This window comes from Strix uralensis, chromosome 5, assembly GCF_047716275.1.
Source record: "Strix uralensis isolate ZFMK-TIS-50842 chromosome 5, bStrUra1, whole genome shotgun sequence".
Classification (NCBI taxonomy): Eukaryota; Metazoa; Chordata; class Aves; order Strigiformes; family Strigidae; genus Strix; species Strix uralensis.
Window position 1 is genome coordinate 13,762,011 of NC_133976.1, and position 23,493 is coordinate 13,785,503.

General features: G+C 40.7%; 1 protein-coding gene across 3 annotated transcripts in view; it reads left to right on the forward strand.

Annotated features, from left to right (window-relative positions):
- The first annotated feature begins 17,404 nt into the window (after positions 1-17,404).
- The window catches only part of GSAP (gamma-secretase activating protein), a 48,100-nt gene continuing 42,011 nt past the window's right edge, over positions 17,405-23,493 (forward strand). For all 3 annotated transcript variants that reach the window (XR_012629128.1, XM_074869897.1, XM_074869898.1), the window contains exons 1-2: positions 17,405-17,566; positions 21,049-21,122. Coding sequence is in view for 2 of the 3 variants with exons in the window: in XM_074869897.1 (XP_074725998.1) it covers positions 17,482-17,566; positions 21,049-21,122 (159 nt within the window). In the remaining variant the exon portion in view is untranslated. The remainder of the gene's footprint in view (positions 17,567-21,048; positions 21,123-23,493) is intronic.

Consider the following 23,493-nt stretch of genomic DNA (forward strand, 5'->3'; position numbering starts at 1 on the left):
ATAATTCGGCTTTTAGTGGTTAAAAATATTTTAAAGAGGTTAAAACGTTCAATCAAATTTTGCCCTGATCTGCAAAGCCATTGCTGTGGTCTTACAGGATTCCATAGTTTTAAGCAATGGCAGGATCTACTCATTTTGAGGTTAAGCTTGTGTAAGGGGTTACTATGTTTGTGGAATAAAATTTATGCCTGAGACAAATTCACTGAACACAGCTATTTGCCAACACCCTAGGTCCTTGCTACATCTGCCCTACAAGTGCAAAAATTCAGAACAGGACAAAATGTTACTGAATTTACTCGTGGCTACACCAGTGCATGTAGATATAGGCAGACACTCATCCAGCAGCAGGGAGGGTTTCTCTTACTGCAGAGGAATACTTGTATGCTGGCACAGAGAAAGGAGAGTGAGCCTGCAGACCACTAACCAGGTCCAATACAGCAAATCCTCATCCTACCAGTACTATTGCATTTTATCATATTAATAATATATTTAAATAATTGTAGATTTTTAAAAATGAAACAATCTCTCCTTCAATGAAGAACAGATGGTTAATTCTTATTCATGGCTGCAAGAGGAAAACCAAGAAATAACTGGCTTAATTTATAGCCTGGGAGATTTAGCACAGACATTAGGAAAATGCTTTCCAACCTAAAGGATTGTTAAACAACAAATAGGTTAGCTTAGAAGGCCACAGATGAGGAAGACTTTAGGAAGCTGGAAATTTTAGGGACAGTTAGGCGTACTTTATTGAGGCTGACCAGCTTAGTGTAGGGGAACAAACCACTGATCTCTTGAAATCCCATCCAGCTTTTCAGTATAATGATTTAAGAGGGGCAGGACTGCCCTTAGACTGGTACAGTACAAACAATCCTGAAAGCAAATGACCAACTTGAAACAATTGTACGACTGAATAAATTTCAGAGAAAGGAAATGTCCTTACAGTTTTCTTACTACTCTTTATCTCAAAGTTGTGTATTATATTGGGTCAGCCAAGAAAACAAATACCATATTCTGACGCAATCCAGTCCTGTCTGTGTTGCCCACATCACTGTTTCTTTTTCCCTATCTTGATTACAGATCAGAGTAGCAGAGGCTTAAAATTGCAGTTGTCAGAACAAGAGGTCACTTCAGTCACTGCAATTTCCAGAGATGTGGCTTATGCCCTCAGAATTTTCTCTGGGAATGTTTTATTGTAAATTAAACATATTTCATATCACCCTGTCTTAGCAAAACTTTATAAGAGTTGACCAAGTGGGATAGAATGGCTGAAGAGTTTCTGCTTGAGTTTTTTTTAACTGCATAAACATTAGAACAATACATTTCTGGCTTGGCCACTTTTAGGGCTAGCTGCCTGCATTTCTGGTAAAGAAATAGTTTAAATGAACCAAACTGAAAACTGATGACCTACTGCAGTCATGTTGTCTGCATCACCCTTTTAGAGAGGGCAAATCCTTTTGAGTAGCCAGAGCTCAGCCTCTAAACCAAATTCTTTGCTGGTGTAACTACTTTGATATGTATAAAACTGACTTTCGCTTTCTTCAGTTTTTGTAAATTTGTGACTTTTCACATGTATTTTTCATGGTACAAATTATATTTGTCTGTAAAAATCTAAACTCTGACCTGAGTGCAGTCTTGGCCATCTAATACTGTAAAATTAGAAACTGAAACCTGAAATTTGAAAATATACAGACATTCTAATTAATATTAGAGGAAACAAAACAAAAAAGCAGCAGATAAACTTCGCTAATGTTCCCCTTAAATCCTGATTTTATTCCCACCAGCAAAATTATGTGTTGACCTGGTGTCTAGAAAGCTAATAGTTGGTTTTCAAATGTGCACCCATACTTTGCTCATAAGTATAACCTGTAAAGATGCAAATGGAATGCAAATGCTACAAACATTGCATCACATTCTGATCCAAACCAAGACTAAATTATGCTCCAGTTTTGCACCAGTGAATCCCCAGCACAGGTCAAAGGCACAACCAGTAGCCAACAGAATAAAAGACTCTAGCTGAGCTCTGAGCTAAAGCATTACTGCACCAACCACACTGGAGAAGGAATAAGAAATACTAGCATAAAATAACAGTAGAAAGTAAGCTACATTTATTCTCTAAATAGCAAACAAAATAAGTGCATAGTATTTGTGGTTCCCAAATGCTTCAGAGGATTGCAGAGTATTTAGTGGAAATCTTTCAAAATTGCCAACTAAACTGATGGACATCTTGTTTATACATGTTACATTACCGAAATTGGGCATTACTATATTTAAATGAGGTTTTGTTGAAGTTTTTCACGTCCTACCAGTTTTAGACTAAACCAAACAGTGGTTTATTGAAATTGAAACATTTTCCAGTCAGTCTGGCCTGAAGACAAGCCTTAAGTGACTTTAATTCTGGAATTGTTTCAATTAAAAAAAGAAAGTTTAAAGATGCTACGCTAATCATGTTAATTAATTTTTGCTGCACAGAATTTTTTCCCAGCTTTTATATTTATTAGTTATATTTCCAAGACTTTAACATCTGCCCCTAATTCTCATTGCATTTATTCTGTATTCAGGATGGGTTGGGAAAGGTGGAAACCTAATCAAAGATTGGATTACAATGTTTAAAAGGGTGCTGTAAAATATAAGTCCTAGTAGCTTCAACTATATACTCATGGGGTAACAGCAGCTGAAATATGAATCTAGCATCTGGGATGGTCTGAGACCAATAAGCCAGTTAATTTACAATGACATTCTCTTTTCTGTTGGGCAAATAAAAAGAGAAGATACTTACTGTGGTACATACAGACCCTAACATATCTACTTCTCACTGTTCAAAGATACCCCATTTTAAGCAAAAATTATACATGCCTTACATGTGCACAGTTGTGCTAAAAGTTGCAGCTTTATCTTTCAGGCCCAGCAGTAATTCCTGTGCTTTTCTGCTTCTGCAACATTTATACCCCCATCTAGCCCAATCCCAAGGAACCTGTAAGAGAAAAGCACATTTCCCCCACTTTCATGAACACAATTCACCCCCACAGATGACTAAACCCAGTTCAGTTCAGTAGCAGGCCAGCTCCTGGTTGCAATCATTTTGCTAGTTGAGTTCATTATTCTTACACATTGCTTGCATGGCTTTGTATTACAGGATTGATAGTTACAAAGCACCTGGCAGGGGGGGAACAACTCTTTCCCTTTTTCCTCCACTGGTTAAATAGTTTCACAAGTTTAGTTTCTTAGGTAATTCTCAAAGACTTGGATGTTTTCATTAGCCATTGGCTATGTTTTGAAACTTTGTAGCCCCCACTGGAGAAGATAAAGCCTTCCACCTCACACTCATCCCCTTCAATCATGGGGATGACTCTTATTTCACTCTCTGAAGTAGTCACATAGTTATGCCAAATTTTGTGCATCCAGGACCTACAAGTGAATTAATAGCATTTCACCTGAAAGGCCCAGTCTGCTCTGATTAAACTGGTGTTCCAGGAACAATAGCATGTTTCAAAACACTTGGCTTCCGCTGCTTGTGACAACTCTGATTGAAAGGATGGTCAGAGAGCAGTCACTACAGTGGGGCTGCAGCCCTGAACAAAACGAAAGCTAGTAGACACGAGCAGAGCTATTCTTGTAGTGTTTGCGGTCCACTGAGACAGATGTACTTACACCAATTGTTTGAAAGTGAGAAGTAAATCATGCACACCCGGTGAGTCCATTAGGTGTGCTGGAGAAGTGGCGGGTTTACAGACTGTCACGTCTGAAAATAAAGCACTGAGAGGATCTCTACAAATAAGTGTTCTGTGCTCTCCGTGGTTTGGGGAAGGTGATGTCTTGAGGATCACATCTTTACATAAAAAGATATAGGATAAAAGGTTGAAATACATTACTCATGATCGTTAGCTTCTTAGTCATGTGAGAACTACAAAATGTACAAACAACTGGTTAGATTTGCATGTTGTACATTTGTACAGTGCTCCTCAACACATTTCTCAGTTGCATGAGCAAAGCTCTGCACGATGCTGCCTGCCCTCCTCAGTGACCCTGATGATTACTTCATCACTTCTTTTGTGAGAAAATAGCGAATTTTCTAACTCCACATAGGTGCAACTTTCCACACATTAGACAACTTCAAACCTTTCCAGAAATGACAAAAAGCGGATCAGCAGTAGGCTGTATTACTTTCCACTGACTTCACTGGCTTTAGTTCAGGCAATTTGAGATGTACTGATATTTAAAGTGACCTATGAAGATGACCTTTACACTGAGAGCCAAAAATATTATTTCAGGATTTTAAGAAAAGGAGAATAATATTGATACAGAGTATGTACCAGTAATTAAAGTGTAGAATAAAGAATAAAATTGTAGTAATTAATAAAAGGAAATGTTTTTTTAAGCCCAGAATATTCAGAGTTCAGGTTAGATATGGTAGAAACAAAATAGGTTAAAATGGCAATGTGTCCTTAAGGTACCTAAACAACTGTAACCGTACTTCAGAGGGAAGTCACACAACAATCAGATGATTAGAATTAAGGCATGCTTTAGTGCATTTAACTCTTAAAATAATTAAATCTTGGTTTTGAAAGCTGTAGTTACATTTTTGCTGTAAATTCTTTTTTTCCAGCCTGAGAATAACACTCAAGGCTATTATTCATGTAGTTCTTAAAATAAAATTGTGTAGAAACATTCACTCAGCACAATATGTACAACTCATTAGGTAACCTCCTTAGACTCAGTCCAGAAGGCAGTTCAGAGTATCTAATCTGAAATCCTTAAACAGTTCAGAGCATGAAAACTAAGCAAGCTTATTGTTCCCATAACCAGGAACCATGGTCCCACTGCTTGCGTGCCCAGCACCACCCTAAACATTTCTCTACCCATAGTCCTTACCAGCAACGTGTGAACACATAAACCCTACTGCGACTGCATGGCACTGCTGTTTTGTGTGGCCACTGTCTTCCTGCTGGGCAAGAAGCACTTAAGAAAATGGGTTTGGCAAGTAGTGATCATAGAATCATAGCATGGCTGGGTTGGAAGGGACCTTTAACGATCATCTAGTCCAACCACCCTGCTGTGGGCAGGGACATCTTCCACTAGATCAGGTTGCTCAAAGCCCCATCCAACCTTCCAGTGATGAGGCATCCACAGCTTCTCTGGGCCACCTGTTCCAGTGTCTCACCACCTTCATTGTAAAACATTTCTTCCTTATATCCAATCTAAATCTACACCCTTTCAGTTTAAAACCATTGGCCCTTGTCCTGTCACCACAGGCCTCGGTAAAAAATCTTTCTCCATCTTTCATATAAGCCCCCTTTAGGTACTGAAAGGCCTCAATAACATCTTCTCAGAGTCTTCTCTTCTCCTGGCTGAACAACTTCAACTCTATCAACCTTTCTTCATAAGAGAGGTGTTCCATCTCTCTGATCATTTTTGTGACCCTCTTCAGGACCTGCTTGAACAGGTCCATGACTTTCTTGTACTGAGGACTCCAGAGCTGGACACAGCACTCCAGGTGGGGCCTCACAAGAGCAGAGTGGAGGAGGAGAATCACCTCCCTTGACCTGCTGGCCACACTTCTCTTGATGCAGCCCAGGATACAGTTGGATTTCTGGGCTGCAAGCACACATTGCCAGCTCATGTCCAGCTTTTCATCCACCAGTACCCCCAAGTCCTTCTCCACAGGACTGCTCTCAATGCCTTCATCCCCCAACTTGTATTGATACTGGGCCTTGCCCCAACCTAGGTGAAGGGCCTTATGCTTGGCCTTGTTGAACCTCATAAATTTCACATGATTCTATAGTGTCTTACTACTGGGGCTGAGGAATTCAGTTCATCTTGACATTCTGAAACCTTCAGTGTGGATGGTGCCAAGTACAGACTGTTTCTACAGTGATTTTGTTGTCCCCACCAGTCTTCTGTCCTAATCAGCTGCTACCTGCCCTAGGGCTAAAGCTAAAAGCAATGTGTGAAATACAGTTGATAATTAACATTAGATGGCTTTTGTGCTTGTGAAAAGCAAACCACTCATTTACATGCCTTCATAAAAGACACTTACGGAAAGTAAAGTATAAAATGGGAACTAGAAGACGTAGGTGAGAATTTGACAAGCAAATAGGCATTGACATAAAATAAATTACAGGGAACCTTATTATAATGTTAAAGATATAAATTATGGATCAATATGACTCCCGAGAAAATAAAAACAATTAGAAAGAATAAAGCCCCTGTAGCCCATTTCAAATATAATATGCAGCCACAGAAAAACATGAAGAAGTATAATAAGGATGATAAGAGGTAGCAGATATATTTTACATGAAGAACATTAAATAGACTCCTCACCTTGGAAGATTATAGGGAAGGAAAACATGATAAATGTATATAAAATCCTGATTAAAGAATGATTATGCACTATTTTTCTTAGTATAAAAACTAGAGTACATCACACAATTATCAAGCGGGTGAATTAAATAGACAGCTGTACTTCACATTTGTTAAATCATTAAACTAATTGCACAGGATTTTTTGGATGCCAAAAGAATCAATAGGTTCCAGATTGTCTTGATTCCTGATTTTTATAATCTAGAAGAGTCACAACAGAAGAAAATATAATCTTTTACATTTTTATATATGCTTTCTCTTAGCATTTATTGCTGGCCACTGTCAGAGGCAAGATGCTAGTTAGATGGACCTTTAATTTGATTGGCACAGTTAGTCTGAAGTTTTATGCAAAACAAATAATCACCCCTGTTTAGCTTTTTTTTCTGGCACAGAACATTGGTTAAAATCATATTTTTCTTGTAATAAAAATACAACAACAGCAGAAGGAATACAGAGTAAATAACATAAATGTTAATATAAACTGATAAATTAAAAATAAAAACCAGGCCATATACATCCACCCACACTTTAAGAATGAGAACGTTCATGAGCTAACATACAAACTTTCTCATTTAAATAATCTAATTATCTAACAGTATTATAAGTCTGTCAAACCATGACAAGCATGTGTATATATCCACAAAACTCTAAGACTAAAAAAGGTTTCTAGAAATTATGAAAGTCTTTATCACAAGGTCAAGTGGTTGACACAGTATCTAACGACAGACTTATAAAAGGCCTAGCCATGAGCATGATAGGACAAACAGCTCTGCCCATGTAAAGGAAAACCATGCTACTTATCATCTAAGTTTGTTGACAAAATGGAAAAACAAGTCCATATACCTTATTTCTGATTTTTAAAGAAAGCTTTTCAAGGGCCTTCTTCAGAAGACATTCAGGAAAGGCTATAAGAATGATCCAGAGCATGGAAAGCATCTTCTCTGAAGACAAATTTAAAATATTGATTGTGATTAACTTAGGAAGGAGCACCAAAGACTAAAAAGTGCAGGAGTTTAAATTTAATTCAAAGCACCTAAATGATGGCAGTTTCTTAAATAATTCTCTTTCTTACTTCTCTCTTACTTCTCACGTACCCTGTAATTAGACTGTGGATAAAAAAGGTCATTCAGACTAAAAGTTAAAAAGGAATTAAACATTTCTATGGGTTTCAAGAATATGCAGAGTTCTAATTAATCTCAGTACCCTGGAATATTAGATGTTAGACTCTGACTATTAGAGATTGGAATGAAACCTAACATCCAAGACAGGTGCCTAATATCTTTAGTTGACAACTTCAGGGCTTCTTGCACCTTTCTCAGAAGCATTTGATGCTGACCACTTCTGAAGCTACAACAGTGCAATCCATATGTAATTTTAAATGCATTTTCAATTTCTGTACTCCTGCCATGACTAGAACAATTAAGTAGTGCTGTGGGAAGAGGTAGAATCAAGCCCAGTTGCAGCATTCCTCGGTTTGGGACTGGTGGCATTTGTAGTGGAATGAGGAGCCAGTAGTCCAAAATGAGAGAAAGAGGAAGAGGAAAGAAAAAAGAAGTTTTTGGTTAGACACCAGGGCAGCTGGGCAGCTGTAAGCATGTCAGATATGATGATTTCAATGCTTGTGTTTTCTGACTGGGGTTAAAGGAGAGGAGTGCAAGAGGAAAAGATGGAAGAGGAGGCTGGCCAGTAAGTACTTGTAGTGAACTTGGCACAGATATCTGTGGCAGCCATGTTTTGGAGGGAATGGAGGGAGTCTGGAGACCTTAGAAAAAAAGAAATGACAAGGCGTGAAGTCTGCTGCCTGTAGGACATTAGTGTCAATGGCCATTAAACATGAGGACTACATGAAGGAGATGGAATGGATAGAAGTGCTGAACCCACGTCTAGTGTTTATCCATGTGGAGCCTTCATACAACTAATAAGCAAGCAAGTCTCCTTGTAGATACTGCTTGTAAGTATCCACCCAACTGACAAGAATTATCCTGGGATCCAGTAACAGAACTATCTCCTCTGATGCCAGTAATGGAATAGTTAGGGCAGACATGGTCTGCTTTCCACCATGGCCTTGGCCTGGTCTTGGGGAAAAAAAAAAGCTGAGCCTCAGCTTCCAACCTGTTTGATAAAGGGCAACTCCTTTCTGCCTGTGCCCCTGACATTCATGGGTTTTCAGAAGCAAGGAAATGTGCCTCTGGGACCATGTGCCTCCGAGACATTTTTTTTAACAGTGGGTTGTGGAAATTACACTCACGGTGTGAAGAAGTTAGAAAAAGAAACAAGAGGATAAGGATGCTAAAGTCTGCAGGTCCTGTAAGCACCTTCTACATGATCTCCAAGCAAACCTTGAAGCAGTTGCACTATTATCACAATGATCAAGTACATCTCACTAAGTATATAGAGGAAGGCAACTACTGTAGAATGAAATGCTACCACTTAGCTTTGGGGAGGTATCTGTACTTTAGAAAATACTTTAGAAAAAATAAGTATGTTGTACATTGGCAACATTTGCAGATTACCAAATTTTTTTACAAAGTTCACTTAAAACTATAAAAGAATACAAAAAGCTCCAAGGACTGGTGAAACTAGGTTAACTGGTAATACAGACAGATAAAGTCAAATGCTGATAAGTGCCTGACAGTGCTGATTGGAAGGAATACCTTCAATTACTCATAAGCAGAATGGATTCCACCCTTACCACAACTACTCAGGAAAAAGGCCTAGGAATCATAGTAGACAGCTAACTGAAGACACTTGTTCATTGCACGCTTATATTCAAAAGAACAGATAAAATACAGGAGCTACGAAAGACCACCATATAATATGCTGATGATTCAAGTATATAATAAATACACTTTCACCACGTACAATAAAATATAGGGAAATAAAAAGAGGTGGTTCATATGTGAAAGAAAAAAGCACTGGGGACTTAAAAAAAGCATCTAAAAAGTTGGACTCTTCTACTTTAAAGTGAGAAAATAAGAAAGGAAATGAAAGAGATATGTAACACAATATCTGTTGGAAAGAAGACACATCAAGTATACTCATTTATAATCTCTGTAATTGGAAGAGTCATTCAAACGTAAAGATTGTAGACTGCTACGAGTACTTTTTTTTTAATACAGACAACACATCTTGTTACCCAGCTCCACTAATGACAATATACAAGCTTCTAAAAAAGTATTGTCCTGTATCAGAATGAAAAATAGAAAATTATTAGGGACATCGACACTAGTTATAGATCAAAAGCTTTTTAGATGTTACAGAAGAAAATGGCCATTGTCATACTGTGCTAGTGAACTCACCTAAAACTGCAACAATACTCTACTTAAAAATAATTATAGCTTATTGAGAAAAAACATTTTATATTTAGTAATAATTGTTATAATTCATAAACTTAGTGTCTGCTTTCTTCTAAAAATATATGCACTCTCTTCCAAAATAAGGAGAATTCAATGCTTTCATTCGTAGCTGTAAAAAACTTATGTGATTACACTCAGTTTATTGTTGTGGTACTGGAAGCAGAACTTAGCTGCATATCTTTCCCTTGTTTTTGTATTTATAACATTGTAAAAATAATATATGCATCTTAGGACTTGATTCTGTGACATTTACCAAGTGCTACTGAGCTGGGAACTAAGCCTGCAAAACCATACTCATGAGAATACACTCCCCAAGTCAGGTCAGCAAATAAAAGCTCCTCACATGAGTAAGGCTATAAGAATAGACTACAGGAGGTCAAGGTCAGTGATGAGTTTTGGCTGAGTCAGGGTTGGAGGATAAGGCCCTTATGAATCCTATAAATAGTTCATTGTTAAAAGAGGTCAGATTGAATTCTAGAAGTATTTTGGAAAAAGAAACCACTGCGTGACTAATGACGTACAGCTACCCAAGCCTCTCTGCTTATTAATGTGACATTTGTTTGGAACCAACACATATAATAAATAAAAGATATTTTTAGGATGTGCCAGGGAAATGTATTCAGATTTTGAGAGAATAATTTGAATGTATGTAAAGTGTTGCACTGTATCAAAGGGATGGTTGTTACAGCATACAAATAAGGTTTTAAAAAATAGTGGTTTCTGTTGATCCTGATGGAAACAGGAAAACAGGACAAGGATCCTAAGAATGGGGTTTACCTGCCTGACTTCTATCAGCTAAGAGGTGATACCTAGACTCCTTTTACTGTAAGTTGAGAAAAGCAGATGCCTCCATGGACAACTAACCCCATCCTAAGGCTATAGTTTGGCACAAACTTAAACTGGCCTAACTGAGTACCAACATCGGGAAAAGCAGTTTCCCCAAGGCCCTTTTCCCAGCATGAGTGACTTGTTTCCAGTTCTGTGGAGTATCTTCACTTTTGTTGACATAAGGGTTCAGTAAACTTGATCGGTAGCTCTCCCATCCCCTCCATTCTGCCCTCAAGGTTATTCTTCAATTGGATTGGGTCGAACACTTCACTGCTACCAGTACAGGGGGGTCTTCTTCTATTCTTCTGTTCCCCTCCCTGCTGCCAGCTGCACACTACCACCACTTCCCTTTGCAATGGCTGTGACATTTGTAAAAGCTTTCTGTGACCAGAGACACCTTCATAACGTGACAGAAAATTAAACCATTAAAAAAAAAGTAAATAGGTTTTAGTGGGTTAGCAAGTAGAGCTGGATCACAGAGGTGTCAGATGTGCAGCAGAGCTGGCAAACAAAGAGGCTGGGTGACCTCAGGATGAGGGCAGGGAGAAAAAAATGAGAAGGGAAGGATATCTGGGACCATCCTTTCAACAGTCATGACTTGTTAGATCAGCTGCTCGTCAAACCACACCCTCAGGGTGCCTTTCCATATTACATTGTATGTGATCTAATTGGAGGCAGACACAGAAAGGGACAATCCCACTTTCCTCCAGGCCTCCAGCTGCACATTCTTGTAGGCATGACAGCAGATGGGAGGGGACAGGAGACCCAGCATCCAGACTTGAACAAAATGCACCATAAAGTAAGTGCCAAAACCAGGTTGTATCAATTACCCTCTGGAGCTCTTATCTTTCTTCATTAACTAGCAGGAACCTATACAAAGAACTCACACTAGAACCCTGGTTTCAAAACAGCTGAAGATCAATGAGACAAAATTCAGCTGATGCATTCATCCTCTGCTGTCCCTGTCTGCAGTCACCACACTACCATGCTGTAGCCTTACATGTCAAAGGAACGCATTTGTGCTAAATATTTCTTTTATATTTTACAATAAAAATGACAATGAAAATGAAAAGACACCTTAAAAGCGAAAGACATTGGGATTGTTCTGCTGATAAATGCATTATTATATCTGTTCCCGAAAGAGTTGCAAGTCTGTTGCAGAGTATTGACACTGTCCTCTTGCAATGCAAAATGAAGTCAAAACTGAAAGATCACAAAGGAAAAAAGGGCAAGTTTCTAAACACTACTGATGAGTCCTGATGAGGCTGTAGCTGGAAGAATAAACAGAGCAAAGATCTCCTTCAACAGCTGTTGAGACAGTGTGGGCTCAGAGAGCTTTCCTCCGCACTAGCAGGGGTTAGCCTGTGGAAAGAACAAAGGAGCCTCAGAGCCTGGGCCATGGAGCGAGAACGGGCGGAAACAAAAAGGCCACTTGGACGACAGTCAGGGACTTCGTTAGGTCCCCTTCTCTTCCCCTCCCTTGCTTTGAGGAATACCTTAATTGTTTCAGAAGCCTCGTTGACTTGAAATATGTTATTGGCTTGAGCATGGTATTGCCTTAAATGAAGCTATTTTAAAAAAGGTGCTGTTCAATATGAGCATTAATAGCAAGATGGATTTTTTTCCTTAGTAGTTAAAAGACTATTTCCTATGATTAATTATTAAACAAAGCATAGAAAAACATGTCCATAAAGCACTGGCATCTGTAACAGATGCTGACTGACTTCAGTGAAACTACTACTATTTATGTTGATATTCTGTGATTAAAGATACTGAAAAAATGTTATTCTCACACACTGAAATAAAGGTATTTTACTTTACCACCCTTGAATCACAGACTTTATTTTTACTATCAAAATATTGATTTCTAATTGCATCTTATTTGTGTTTCCTAGAGGGTTTAATAAACATATTGACTACCTCCTTAAGGAAAACAATTTATTTATATATTTTGTGTTTGACTGGCTGAAAACATTCTTCAAGGAAACAACTGTCTAGACATGATCACAATAAACCCTCTGTTGCTAGAATGGCGGGAAAAGACGCTGCCCTCAGTAAGCAGCATTTCCCAAAGAAGTCATGAGCTGTTTGCCAGGCTGTCATGTGCTTAAATAATTATTTCAGATATTCATTCTTCATAAGAAGTCTTAAGTATAATTTCCTGATGAAGAAAACATTGACAATTTATGGCTCCGTATGTTTTCTTCCATGAACGAAGCTTTATTCTGTTGAGAGAGCTGAAAAGCATGTTACACCTGTCAATGCCAGGACAGGGGGCAATGCCACATCAGCCCCACACTTATTTCATGGTATGATTTTGTAATTCCTGCCACATGAACTGTTTGAAAAGGGATGATAGGCACATATGCAATTAGCACAAAAATTGTTGTTATTGGTAAAAAAATGCTGGCGCTGGTTACAACGTGATCAGTAGGGCCACTACTGCTTTCTGATGATTTGCCTGTCTATGGTCAAGACCCACTCCAGCTAAAAACTCGAGGGAGATCCTATCCCATTACTAAGGCTGGAACAGATTATTGGTAAAAAAAGATAGAAAAATTTAATCTGTCATTTTTTCTAAGAGCTTTAGTTTCACATGCCTATCCTGGAGGTTGCTCCATTGGGATCAGCTTGTGTGCCTGCACACAGCTTCAGCCTGGCTCTAGAAAACCAAACTAAGTGAGCGTGATAATCAGAAAAGGAAACTGAGTATAAATAGAAAGTGAAATTCATGGTTTGGTTTCATGGTGCAAGTAAAAAGGAAGCAAAAGTCAGAAATGGGTTATAACATTAATTTCACTTGGCAGAGATAAGAATTTAGGTTGGTTTTTTTTAAACCAAGAGCTTCTTTCTCCATCTAGCAAAGCTGGCAGATGTTATCAAGAATACATCAGGCCCTCGTCTTAATTCAAAGCCTGCTGAAGAAAGTATAAGGGGTTTTTTAGATCCTTATGTCTTTTGCATCAAGCTTTTAATTTTATGCATCAGGATCGAGGTGGCATGATACACTGTGCTGAGTTATTATGTGACGTACTCTGAATGAGTCAGCTTTGTGGTTTCTGAGGAATGTGTTGTGCTTCTAGGAATTCAACCTGGATTTCTGGGCCTGTAGAGATGGCCTCTAATGTGCACAGCCAGGCTGACAGCTCAGGGAATAATGAGTTTTACATAGCAAACTCTAAATCTGTGAATTGTTTTTTACAGTTGTAACAATGGGAACAGAGGAAGAGAAAGAAGAAACCCCATCCTACTTCAAAGTATTAGGTGCTATTCGGGTGATGGAGGCTGTACCAAACACTTAGTTAGTGGTATCTCGCAGAGAAAAAGCAGCAGTGGATTAAGTTTTCTTCGTGGCATTGCAAATTCTTATGAGAGACTGTTTTCTTGTTCCTTAAGTGTAGGACTGTACAGCCCCAAATCTGCGATTGTCTGTTGTTTCTTGAAAGATGGGTATCTTGTACATGTTAGTAAATAGGCACTCGGGTTTCATTTTAAGGTTAACGCTGACATCAATTGTCAGCATTTTATGATGTTTCCTGTGATAATTTTAAAAGTCTGACTGCTAAAGCTAATCAATTCAGAAAATGCATCACTTTCTCCATTTACTGTGAACCTCCTTTATTTGATTGGGAGTATTTCCTCTGTACTATATAAACACACAAACAGGCAGGCAAACCATCTGCTTTCTCTTAAATATATTTTTGGCAACTGAATGCGGATATATGTAATCCTAATGTATATCATGACTGTAAACTAGGCTCTCAAAAATAAAAAATGGCCAGAAAAGCATGGTTTATACAAGCTTAATTATTTCTCTTTGAAATATCATCCATCTTGTAGTATACAGTCCATTTTCCTTAAGATTCCCCTTTCCTTCATGGATTACATTTTGGAAATTAAAGAAGATACAACAAATGAGACTGTTACCTAAACCAGAAGTGGTTTTATTGTCATTTTTACATATAATTGTGTGTGATTTTTTGAGAAAGCAGAGATTACACCATCGAATCATAACTACATTCCCAAGGGTCATCAGCAGTTTTGGATCTTTAAGAGTCACAAGGAAACCTTTACCACTTGAACCAAAGAAACTAGCAGAAGTAATATCTTGTCTTTTTATATGGATAAGCCACTGGAAAATAGTGGATTTCAAATCATTTGCTGGACAACAGAGAAACTTAGGAATCCTGACTTCAATTCTGGGAAGACTGACTTCAGTTTTACATGGGTTATAAACCTTTGTCTTGTCTGTCCAGATGCCCTCTTCCTCATTCCCTTCTGTTCTGGCTCTTTGCTGCTACCAATTCCCTCAGCTCCTGCTGGTACCATCTTCCCCAGCTCTATGTGGTTGCTCTTATGTTTCTGTACCTCTAAACCCTGATAGTCATCATGAATCGCCTCATCCCTTTCTGTTTCTCAGATCTCTTCATCTGTCAAGCTACCACTTCCTTCTTCTCATTGGAAAGATAAGGAAACTTCTGAGAGAATTTCTCTTGCCTCAGTTTCAGGGACTAACATCAGAGAAGCTTCCAAGTTCCTGGGATGGTGCACTGGAGGTCAGGTCCCACTCTATGCCAGGAGTCTTGAGAAAGCATATTTATAAACTTCAGTGAGATAATGCAAACATATTTGGCATACAAAAATAATGAAGAGTCCTTTGCAGTGAAAACACAATCCAAGGGGAAATTTTGTGGTTAACTATTTTCTCAATGAGAAAGCTTTTTCCTACTGCACAGCTGACCATGAAGTCTTCTACTTGTACAAACTCTTCCAGTCCTTTCCCGAATATGGACTGGAGAATGGATCCTATGCACAGACCACGAGTGAACGGATCTCCTTCACACCCACCTGTCTGCGTACCTACTCGCCAGCTCACACCATCTATTTCCAATTTCCTTTAATCATGTTAACCAGCTTAAGTTCTATGGCAGAGCCAAGAGTTGCTCTGGTTAACTCCATGCAGCTCCTACTGTCCAAAAGGCCTTTCACATATTGTGTAAGATACTCTAGAGGAACAGCATTGTCATATGATTCTCAGTCTGTAAATATTACAGAATAACTCATCATCAGTTATGCAGGCTCTCTTTCAAGAATTGTAAGTGACATGGTTAATTTTGAAACAAAAGAACAATGACAGTTGTTTTGTTTTGTTTGGGTTTTTTTTTCAAATGCAGAACCATCAAACTAGGCAGCTATATTTAGTTTTCTTTCTTTTCCTTTCACATTTGGAGTGCCCGCTATTACAGGCAGACTCCTTGTTACCCATCTCCACATTTCTTTTTGTTTTGCTTTACAGCAAAAGCAAAAATTGTGCCAGTTGGCCTCATCCTGGCCTTAAATGCACTCTATAGCCCTGGGCACGGGAGATTTTCTCCATGTGAAAATTTCCCTTTTTGCAAATACTTACAGAATCAGCCATTTCATTGGCTTCGTTTCTCTCCTTTGCTTGCTTCTCCAGTTGTGTCATTCCCAAATACTCATAATCATGTATTAGTCCCACCTCATCTCTTAAAAAATGCATCCATTTTGGACCTTTGTTCTGTTTTCTACTTTTGTCTTTGAAATAAATATTCCAGTCACCTTTTCAAGCTTTATTTCACAACAGTGAACATATAAGCTGAAATTCTTGCACAATCACTTGATCCAAGGAGCTTTAAGAAGAATGCTGATTATGAAACTTGTGATAAAATTGTAAAAGTTTGCAATACGGAGTTTGAGAGAAAGCATATGTCTGCTTTGCATTTCGATCGTCAACTTGCCTTTCATCCTCACTTTGCAGACATACCTGATTCTCATCTGGTCTTTATATAGCTCCAAAGCTTAGCAATGAGGGGAAAAAACTTGGTACTGGATTACCTCTTAGAACAGGCTCAAGCTGTTCTGTACTCGACGTATGTCTAGCTTGGTGTGTGCCCTTACGCCTATCCACTTTTATGCTACTTTTAGCTGGCTGACATCAGGCAGCGCATGTCGGAAGGGAAATGGTAATTACAGGCAGGCTATAGATAGCCATGGAGTAGCATCTTACCAGTGCTACACTTTCAAAAGCTAAAAAAAACCCCAAGCAAACAAACCGCAAAAAACCCTAAGGCTACACTAAGCTTTACCTTCTTTGCTAGTAGACAGATGAAAAGCAGCATCAGGCCAGACCTAGTCTGAAAGGACATCCTTGAGATCTCCCAAAGCGGTTTGCACAGAGAGACTCGATCTATTCAACAAGCAATTTCAGAGCGCATCACCTCAGAAAACAGGGACACTTTCTGACATTCTGGAAAACACCTAACACTTCCAGTGGGGATGTGAGGAGAGTAACAGATGACTGTGGCCTTCTGATCAGTGGACACCAGACCTCACCACGGGCAACTGTTTAACACACTTGAGTCACACTGTGAGTGAGCTTCGAGAAGGATGACCCCTTCCAACGGCCGGCCTCGGGAGCAGCCTGCGCGCCAGCTCCGAGAGGCAAACGAGGGCCTTCGGGTCCACCTGAGGCTCCCCCTGGTCACCTGCACGCAGGCTGCACCCTGTGGCGACGCTCCGGGGCACTGACCCCGCTGCTCCCGTCCCCCGGTAGGAAGCGGAAGACCGCCAGGCCCCGACGTGGGACCGGCCCCGCCGGAACCCCTCAGCGAGCCGAGCCCAGCCCGCCCCGCCCCGCCCCGCCCCGCCCCGCCACCGGCTGAGGGGGGCGGAGGGAGGCGGGAGCGCGCCCAGCCACTCCGCGCCGTCGCCAGCTGAGTGACACCCGCCGTGCCCAATGGGCGCGGAGGCGGCCCGGGCGGGCGGGCCCATGGCGGCAGCGGCCGCCCAGCCGGAGCCGGTGCGGTGGGGCGGAGCCGGTGCGGTGGGGAGGGGCGCTCCCGGAGCGGAGCGGGGCTGCGCTGGTCTGGGCTAGCGGCAGCCCCGCGTCCCCGGCGGGCCGGGGCGAGCGGAGGGCGCTATGCTGCTTCACCTGGTAGCCGAGTTTGACCTGCAGAGGGATGTGGTCCCCTGGCTGGCGGCGCGGGGTTGGGCTGCGGCTCTAGGTAACGCCGCGGCGGGTGGCGCTGCACCGGCGGGCTCCGCTGCGGCGGGGCCGCCCGCTCCCGCGCTCCCCGGGGAGGGCCGAGGAGAGCCCCCACCCTCACTCCGGCCGCCCGCCCGCTCTCGGCCGCCTCCGTGCGCTGCGCTTTCCCGCGGGCCGAGGGGCCAGACCTGAGGCGAGACCCCCGGGGCCTGCGCCCTGGGCCGCGCCGCCTCCGGTCGCAGAGGGGTTCCCTCATTCGGAGCAGGGCGGGGGGAGCGGCCGCTGCCCTCCTCGGCCGGGCCCAGAGCAGCGAGCTGCGCCCGCCCCCGGCCGCGTGTCCGCGGGGGGGTCGCCCCTCCGGTGCCGGTGGCCGGGGTGCTTGAGGCGGGGAAGTTTGGTGTCTTCAAGGAGGTTCTCACATGCGGGAAGCACTTCTGCACGTCTGCACTGCACAGCTTGATTCTATTATCTCTTCTGTCAAAAAACCCAAACACGTTTGGGTGTTTATTTTTTTCCTCCCCAAAAAGGCTTTTAGCATGACTCCCTCTCCCACACTACTCCCCTTTCTCAGAGGGAAAAAAAAAAAAACAAGACAACCCAAACACTCCTGTCTATGTGGTAAATGAGTGCTGGTTAAAATTAGGCAACGTGTGAGCTGTCACAGCAGCGTGCAATAGCCAACGCTGCGAGTGCTTGATGTTGTGGTTGGAAAAAAGAATGACCCCCCTGTATTCTTGGCCCTGTGGTTTTTTGCTTGTGTTTGTTCTCATTCATTGACAGGGCAGTTGGCTCCTGAAACTGATGGAAACCTTAGTCTGAAAAAAAATAATAATTACTACTTCCGTACAAATAGATGATCACTAATGCACCGTGTGATGAACTTGAAACCTCAGGTCCTTTGCTTGTTTTCAATTAATTCCAAATACTTAATTTGCTTCCCACATTGAGGGATGTTATCAAACATAAGAACTTGTTTGGAGGTAAACAAGAAAGTGTCAGATTTCTTGGTTTTATAGAAGAAAATTACTTACCAAGCCATCAGTTAAAAAATCTGTTAAAAATTATTTCACATGTACTAGTTTACTGAACAACTGTTGAAGGGCGTACTGAAGGGATTTGAGATAAAATTCTGAAATTCTCCATGCATAATCAATTTGGCTATGAATTTATCAGTTTGTGATGAATTCAGTGAGTCAACCTATGCATTTATGTCATGACGATCTCAAGATGGTGCTGACTTGTGTTTGGGAAAGGGACAACCGTATTCAGCTTTTTAAAATGTAATACAGACTCTTTGTTCAGTAAATGCCTCTGGTAATACAGAATCCGAAGAATCTAGGTTGGAAGGTGCATCTGATCAGATACCAGCATTGCTGCATTGCATTTCAACTTTTGTTTGTGTATACTGACTTTTCACCTGGTGTAGTGCTGTTGGGTTAGGACTGTGAAGGTGGGAGGCAGGACTTTGAAAATATTCATTTAAACATCAAAGAAATACCTATTCACAGAAAGCAAGTAATTTTTAGGAGTCATGGTACTTCTGTGTCAGTGGTTTCAGATGTTACTCATATTTATTATTTTCTTTTCTGAGGACCTGAAAACCTTTGATACCATGTGAGAATTTGTAATTGCATGAGAGCTGGGAGTAGCTATGATGATGGCAGGGGAGAGGCACGTAAAGAGAACTAGCCTTGTTCTCTTTATTCCACTTATTTTTGTATGAGCTGCATATAATGGCCTTCAGGAAATCAAACACTGCATTCTGAGTATGTTGATAAGAGTTGTTTGCTGGGCAGGCAGGTTGGGTTGGTTATTTTGCAGTCCTTCATCTGCTGTTCTAAGCTGTGGGATGAGGAAGAAGTTGTAGTTCTACATGCAGAGTTTTACTGCAGGACTTCGCAAGGGCAGAGATGATTGCCACTTCTTTGGCCCCATACCCCCCCTGACAATGTTCAGTGACATGAAACTCATTTTTGATGCAGAACTTTTTCAACACCTTTAAGATCTCTGTGTTTGATAAATTCATTGACGTGGAGATTTCTTGTGGACCTTCTTCTCTAGCTTAAATTTGGTTCTGAGGAAGTAGTGTATGAGAGAGAAGTGTGGACACTGTAGTACTCATCTTGAAAGATGGAGGTGGTGGTTAAATTACCGGAAGTTTCCACTAAAAGAAGAGCAGAATATATGGTTATTTGAGACTTTCTCAGTCGTCACCAGCTAGCCCTAATGTGGTGGTATTGTAGTGTACTTTGAGTGATATGAAACCGGTAGAAAGTGATGAGTTATTAAATGTACACTAGAGATTTTCATTGTCCTTCCACAACAAAATACAGACTTTATTTCCTTCTGATAATACTTGTAAAAAGGTTTTTTTCTTATCACTGCAAACTGTACAAGCCAGTTTATAATGTCAGCCTTGTGAAACTAAGTTTCACATGTCTTCCTTCATGATAACTGCAAAGTAACTAGTGTTGAACTAGACTAAGTGCCGGGAGTTGTGGAGAATTCTTTTCATTGATGTTTACTGAACCACAGGCTACCTTTATCTTAAAGCTGGTACTGATCATGCAGCTGTCAACCTTATTAAGGGCAAAATTTATACTTTTAGTGGACGTTCCATCTGAGATAAACACATTTTTGGTGACAGCAGTGATTAGAAAACTGAAAAGCAGCATCAGGAAAGCATGCATTTTTGTCGCCTTGAGTATGATACTTTATCTTTTTTTCTGGTATTTTCCTTTACTTTTTATTTTGTGCTGCTTTGTCCAGATGCGCTCTTCTTTTCTGTGACCATCCTAGCTTCCTGCTCATCTGTTTCCCTTTTATTCATACCCTGCATCATATCTCTTGTCCTGCATTGCTTAATTCTCTTGTACTGTAGGTATGTTGCATATATATATATGGTGTTTAATCTTGTCGTTCTTGGGGTTTGGGTGGGATTGCTTTTTTGGGAGTGAGGGGGGTGGGTGAGCGGTGGTGTTGTTGCAGAACTGATCTTTAAAGATGTAGTTTATTTCCAGGCATTTCTTTGGGATGCTGAAGGGGCAGGTGGGAGCAAGTGACACTTTCCTCAGGCTAGTTCTGCCTCCCTGTAGCTTCTGAGGATTGGAGTGCAACATAACTGTTTGAACCCCATGTTGTGTATAATGAATAAATGCTTTTTTTTTTTTTCTGTGAACGGAAGATAGTGAAAAGGCACATTCCATTTTCATTTCAAAAGGTAGTGGCCATTAGAATCAGAATTATAACAAAAGGTCAGGGGGTTACGTAAATAATTCTTTCCTGTGTGTTTTGAAACCCCTTAACTGTTTTGTGCTGAAGTTTATCAGGTTTAAATCATGATGTAAGAAATACTCTCTCCCAAAGGGAGTAATTTTGGCATATACAAAGAAGTATTCATATGTAAAAATATATTTAGTATCTTTGCTTAAAGCATGCATAAGTTGTATAGTGAACCAGCTCAAATGAAAATCCTGTGCCTTTTGATACTTATCATTTCAGATACTTCTGAGAATTCATCAGCACTCTATGTTGTAAATGTTGAAAGAAATGGAAAAATTATTTATACCTGGAAGGTAAGTCTGTTTCGGAACTTAATAAAAATATAGCAGAGTATGTGTGTCTATGCCTAATTGAGTCCTTGTAGTGAGTAACCCTTTGTGGTGAGGGTTAGAACATGAAAACTTGACTGATTACAACTTAGGGGTTGGGCAATGGGAAAATACTTGTCTCCAGATGAAGATTAAGAATGTTGAAATGGAGAGTGAAGTACTGACCTAATTAAATCCATAGGGGTTTTTCTGTTGACTTTTTTGAAGGGCCGGAATCTCACCCTGAATGAAATGCAATTTCTTTAAGAGATAAACTCTTTGTAAGCAGCACATTCTTTCACCCTCAGAATTTCTCAGGGAAGTCTGACTATTAAATTCATGTGCACTGCTTTTTAGTTAAATAGTTCCTCCTACCAATATATATGTTAAGATGCCATTCATCTAACATTAATTGTGCTTCTGCCTTTCTTGTTACTTTAAGGTTCATCTATAGCATTTTATTGCAAGTAGTCTGAAGTAACCATTGTTTATTTGATGTCTTCAAGTATCTAGAGCTATCTTTTTTAACGTAGGATTCTGCTCTCCATGGCATATGTATAGCTTTTAGGTTGAAACACCTGTAGTTCCAAGAGATTTTTAAATGGTTTGAGAAGGTTTCCCCTCGATGAGAGAAGCTGTGCTTCTTGTCTGTGCATCTTGTAGAAATTTTTAGACCCAGCTGGATTCTGGAAGATCTTGGTTCTTGCAGCCGACAGATTGGAGGTAGCAGACTCAGGTAGAATAGGACTGCCTTTCATTCCCCTCTGGCTCAACAATGCTAAAACTCTCCAGCTTCCCTAGGGTTAAGGGAAGAGGCGAGGCCTTCATCAAGGTATAATACATTTCAACTGTGGGTGGATGTTTCCTTTAGTATGAGCATAGGGAGGGGAGTTTGTACAAGACAACAGTAACCATAAAAACAACACTAAAGAATGTGTCAAGTTTGGGTTTTTTTCATTGCTCAAAACTCTAGAAAGACTTAATGAAAGTAACTCATCTAGCTCCCAACAGGAGATCTGGTACTGTATATGTGTGATGTTGCTGCTTTCTAGCATCTGTGGAATCTCACAGTAAGCTTTTTTGGGCTTCTGGCAGTGGACTCCAAGTGCCTTGTATGCTGTTCAGGCTCTTGCAACTGGCCCCAGGGATGAGTTGTAGCTCAAGGTTCACACATCTAAACATAGGTGTCTGCTAGGTGACTGAGCTCCCATTGTAGTCAGTAGGGATCTGGTCAAAAGAGTTGGTGGAGTTTAGAGAACTGGCCACTTGTAGCCTGTACTTCAGAAAGAGGTGTGTGGGGTGGAGGAGGTGGACAAATACCCACTAGACTCCACTGACTGAATAGGCCAGTGGCTCTCAGGAGGATTTAAACACCTAGGCTTAGTTCCCCAAACCTAGGGGTAAATAGGAAGTCACTGAAAATGTTCACTAGTAGTTTCTCTTTCCTAATTTTGGGAATAAAGTGACCTCTGCAACCTGTGTGGTAGGAATGGCTGGATGACCAAGCCTGAGAACTGCAACTAGGAAACTGCACAGCAGTGCTGCAGTTTTCACCTCTCAAATGCTATCCTGAAGGAGATGCTGATGCTGCTTCTTTTCCTGTTCTCTTACCATGATAAAGTAGTTCAAGCTTTTTTTCCTGAGTCAGCCTGCTGAAGAACCATCATCTATTTATTCCTCTATTGGGAAGGATGCTGACATATTTTGTTTGCTTCTACTATAAGTGATTTTATACTTGTTAGTGGGCAAACTGAAAGATAATTCCTGGAGTTTTCTCACAAAGAACAAATGTGTCTTAAGGTGATATTGCATTAAATATATGATGCTTTTTCCAGAGAGAAGTTGTTCATAGTGTATGGTACACCTTTCTTTCTTGAATCAATAAAAATTCTGCTCACCAGCTGAAAGTGTTGGTACCCGCTTAGGTGCTATTGATGTCAGTGGGAGTCAGTACATCTGCAGTTGTCTGTGTACGTGATAAGAACATGTGGGTATGTCTACTCCAAAGTTCACATTTGTCTAGGTGGCTTGTATATAGGTAGGAGCACGTGTGGTGGCCCAGGCTGTAGCTGCATAGCCCTCACCTGGTGTCCTGAACAGGCTGGGTCCTGAGCTGCTAACGCTCCACCTTTCCTGATGTCTGTGCTTTTGTTAAATTAGTTATGTCTGTGTCAGCTGCAGTCACACTTTGGGACTGTAATACTTTAAAGCAGGACTGAATTTTTTTTTCCCCCCTTTCAAGAGTAGAAAGCTAAGAAACAGCAAGTGTTGGGCGTATTGTGTGTCTGTCTTTTTACACTTTTTACACTACTGACTTAGCAAGGGTTCATTCCAAATGTTTCTCTTTCTGAAACAG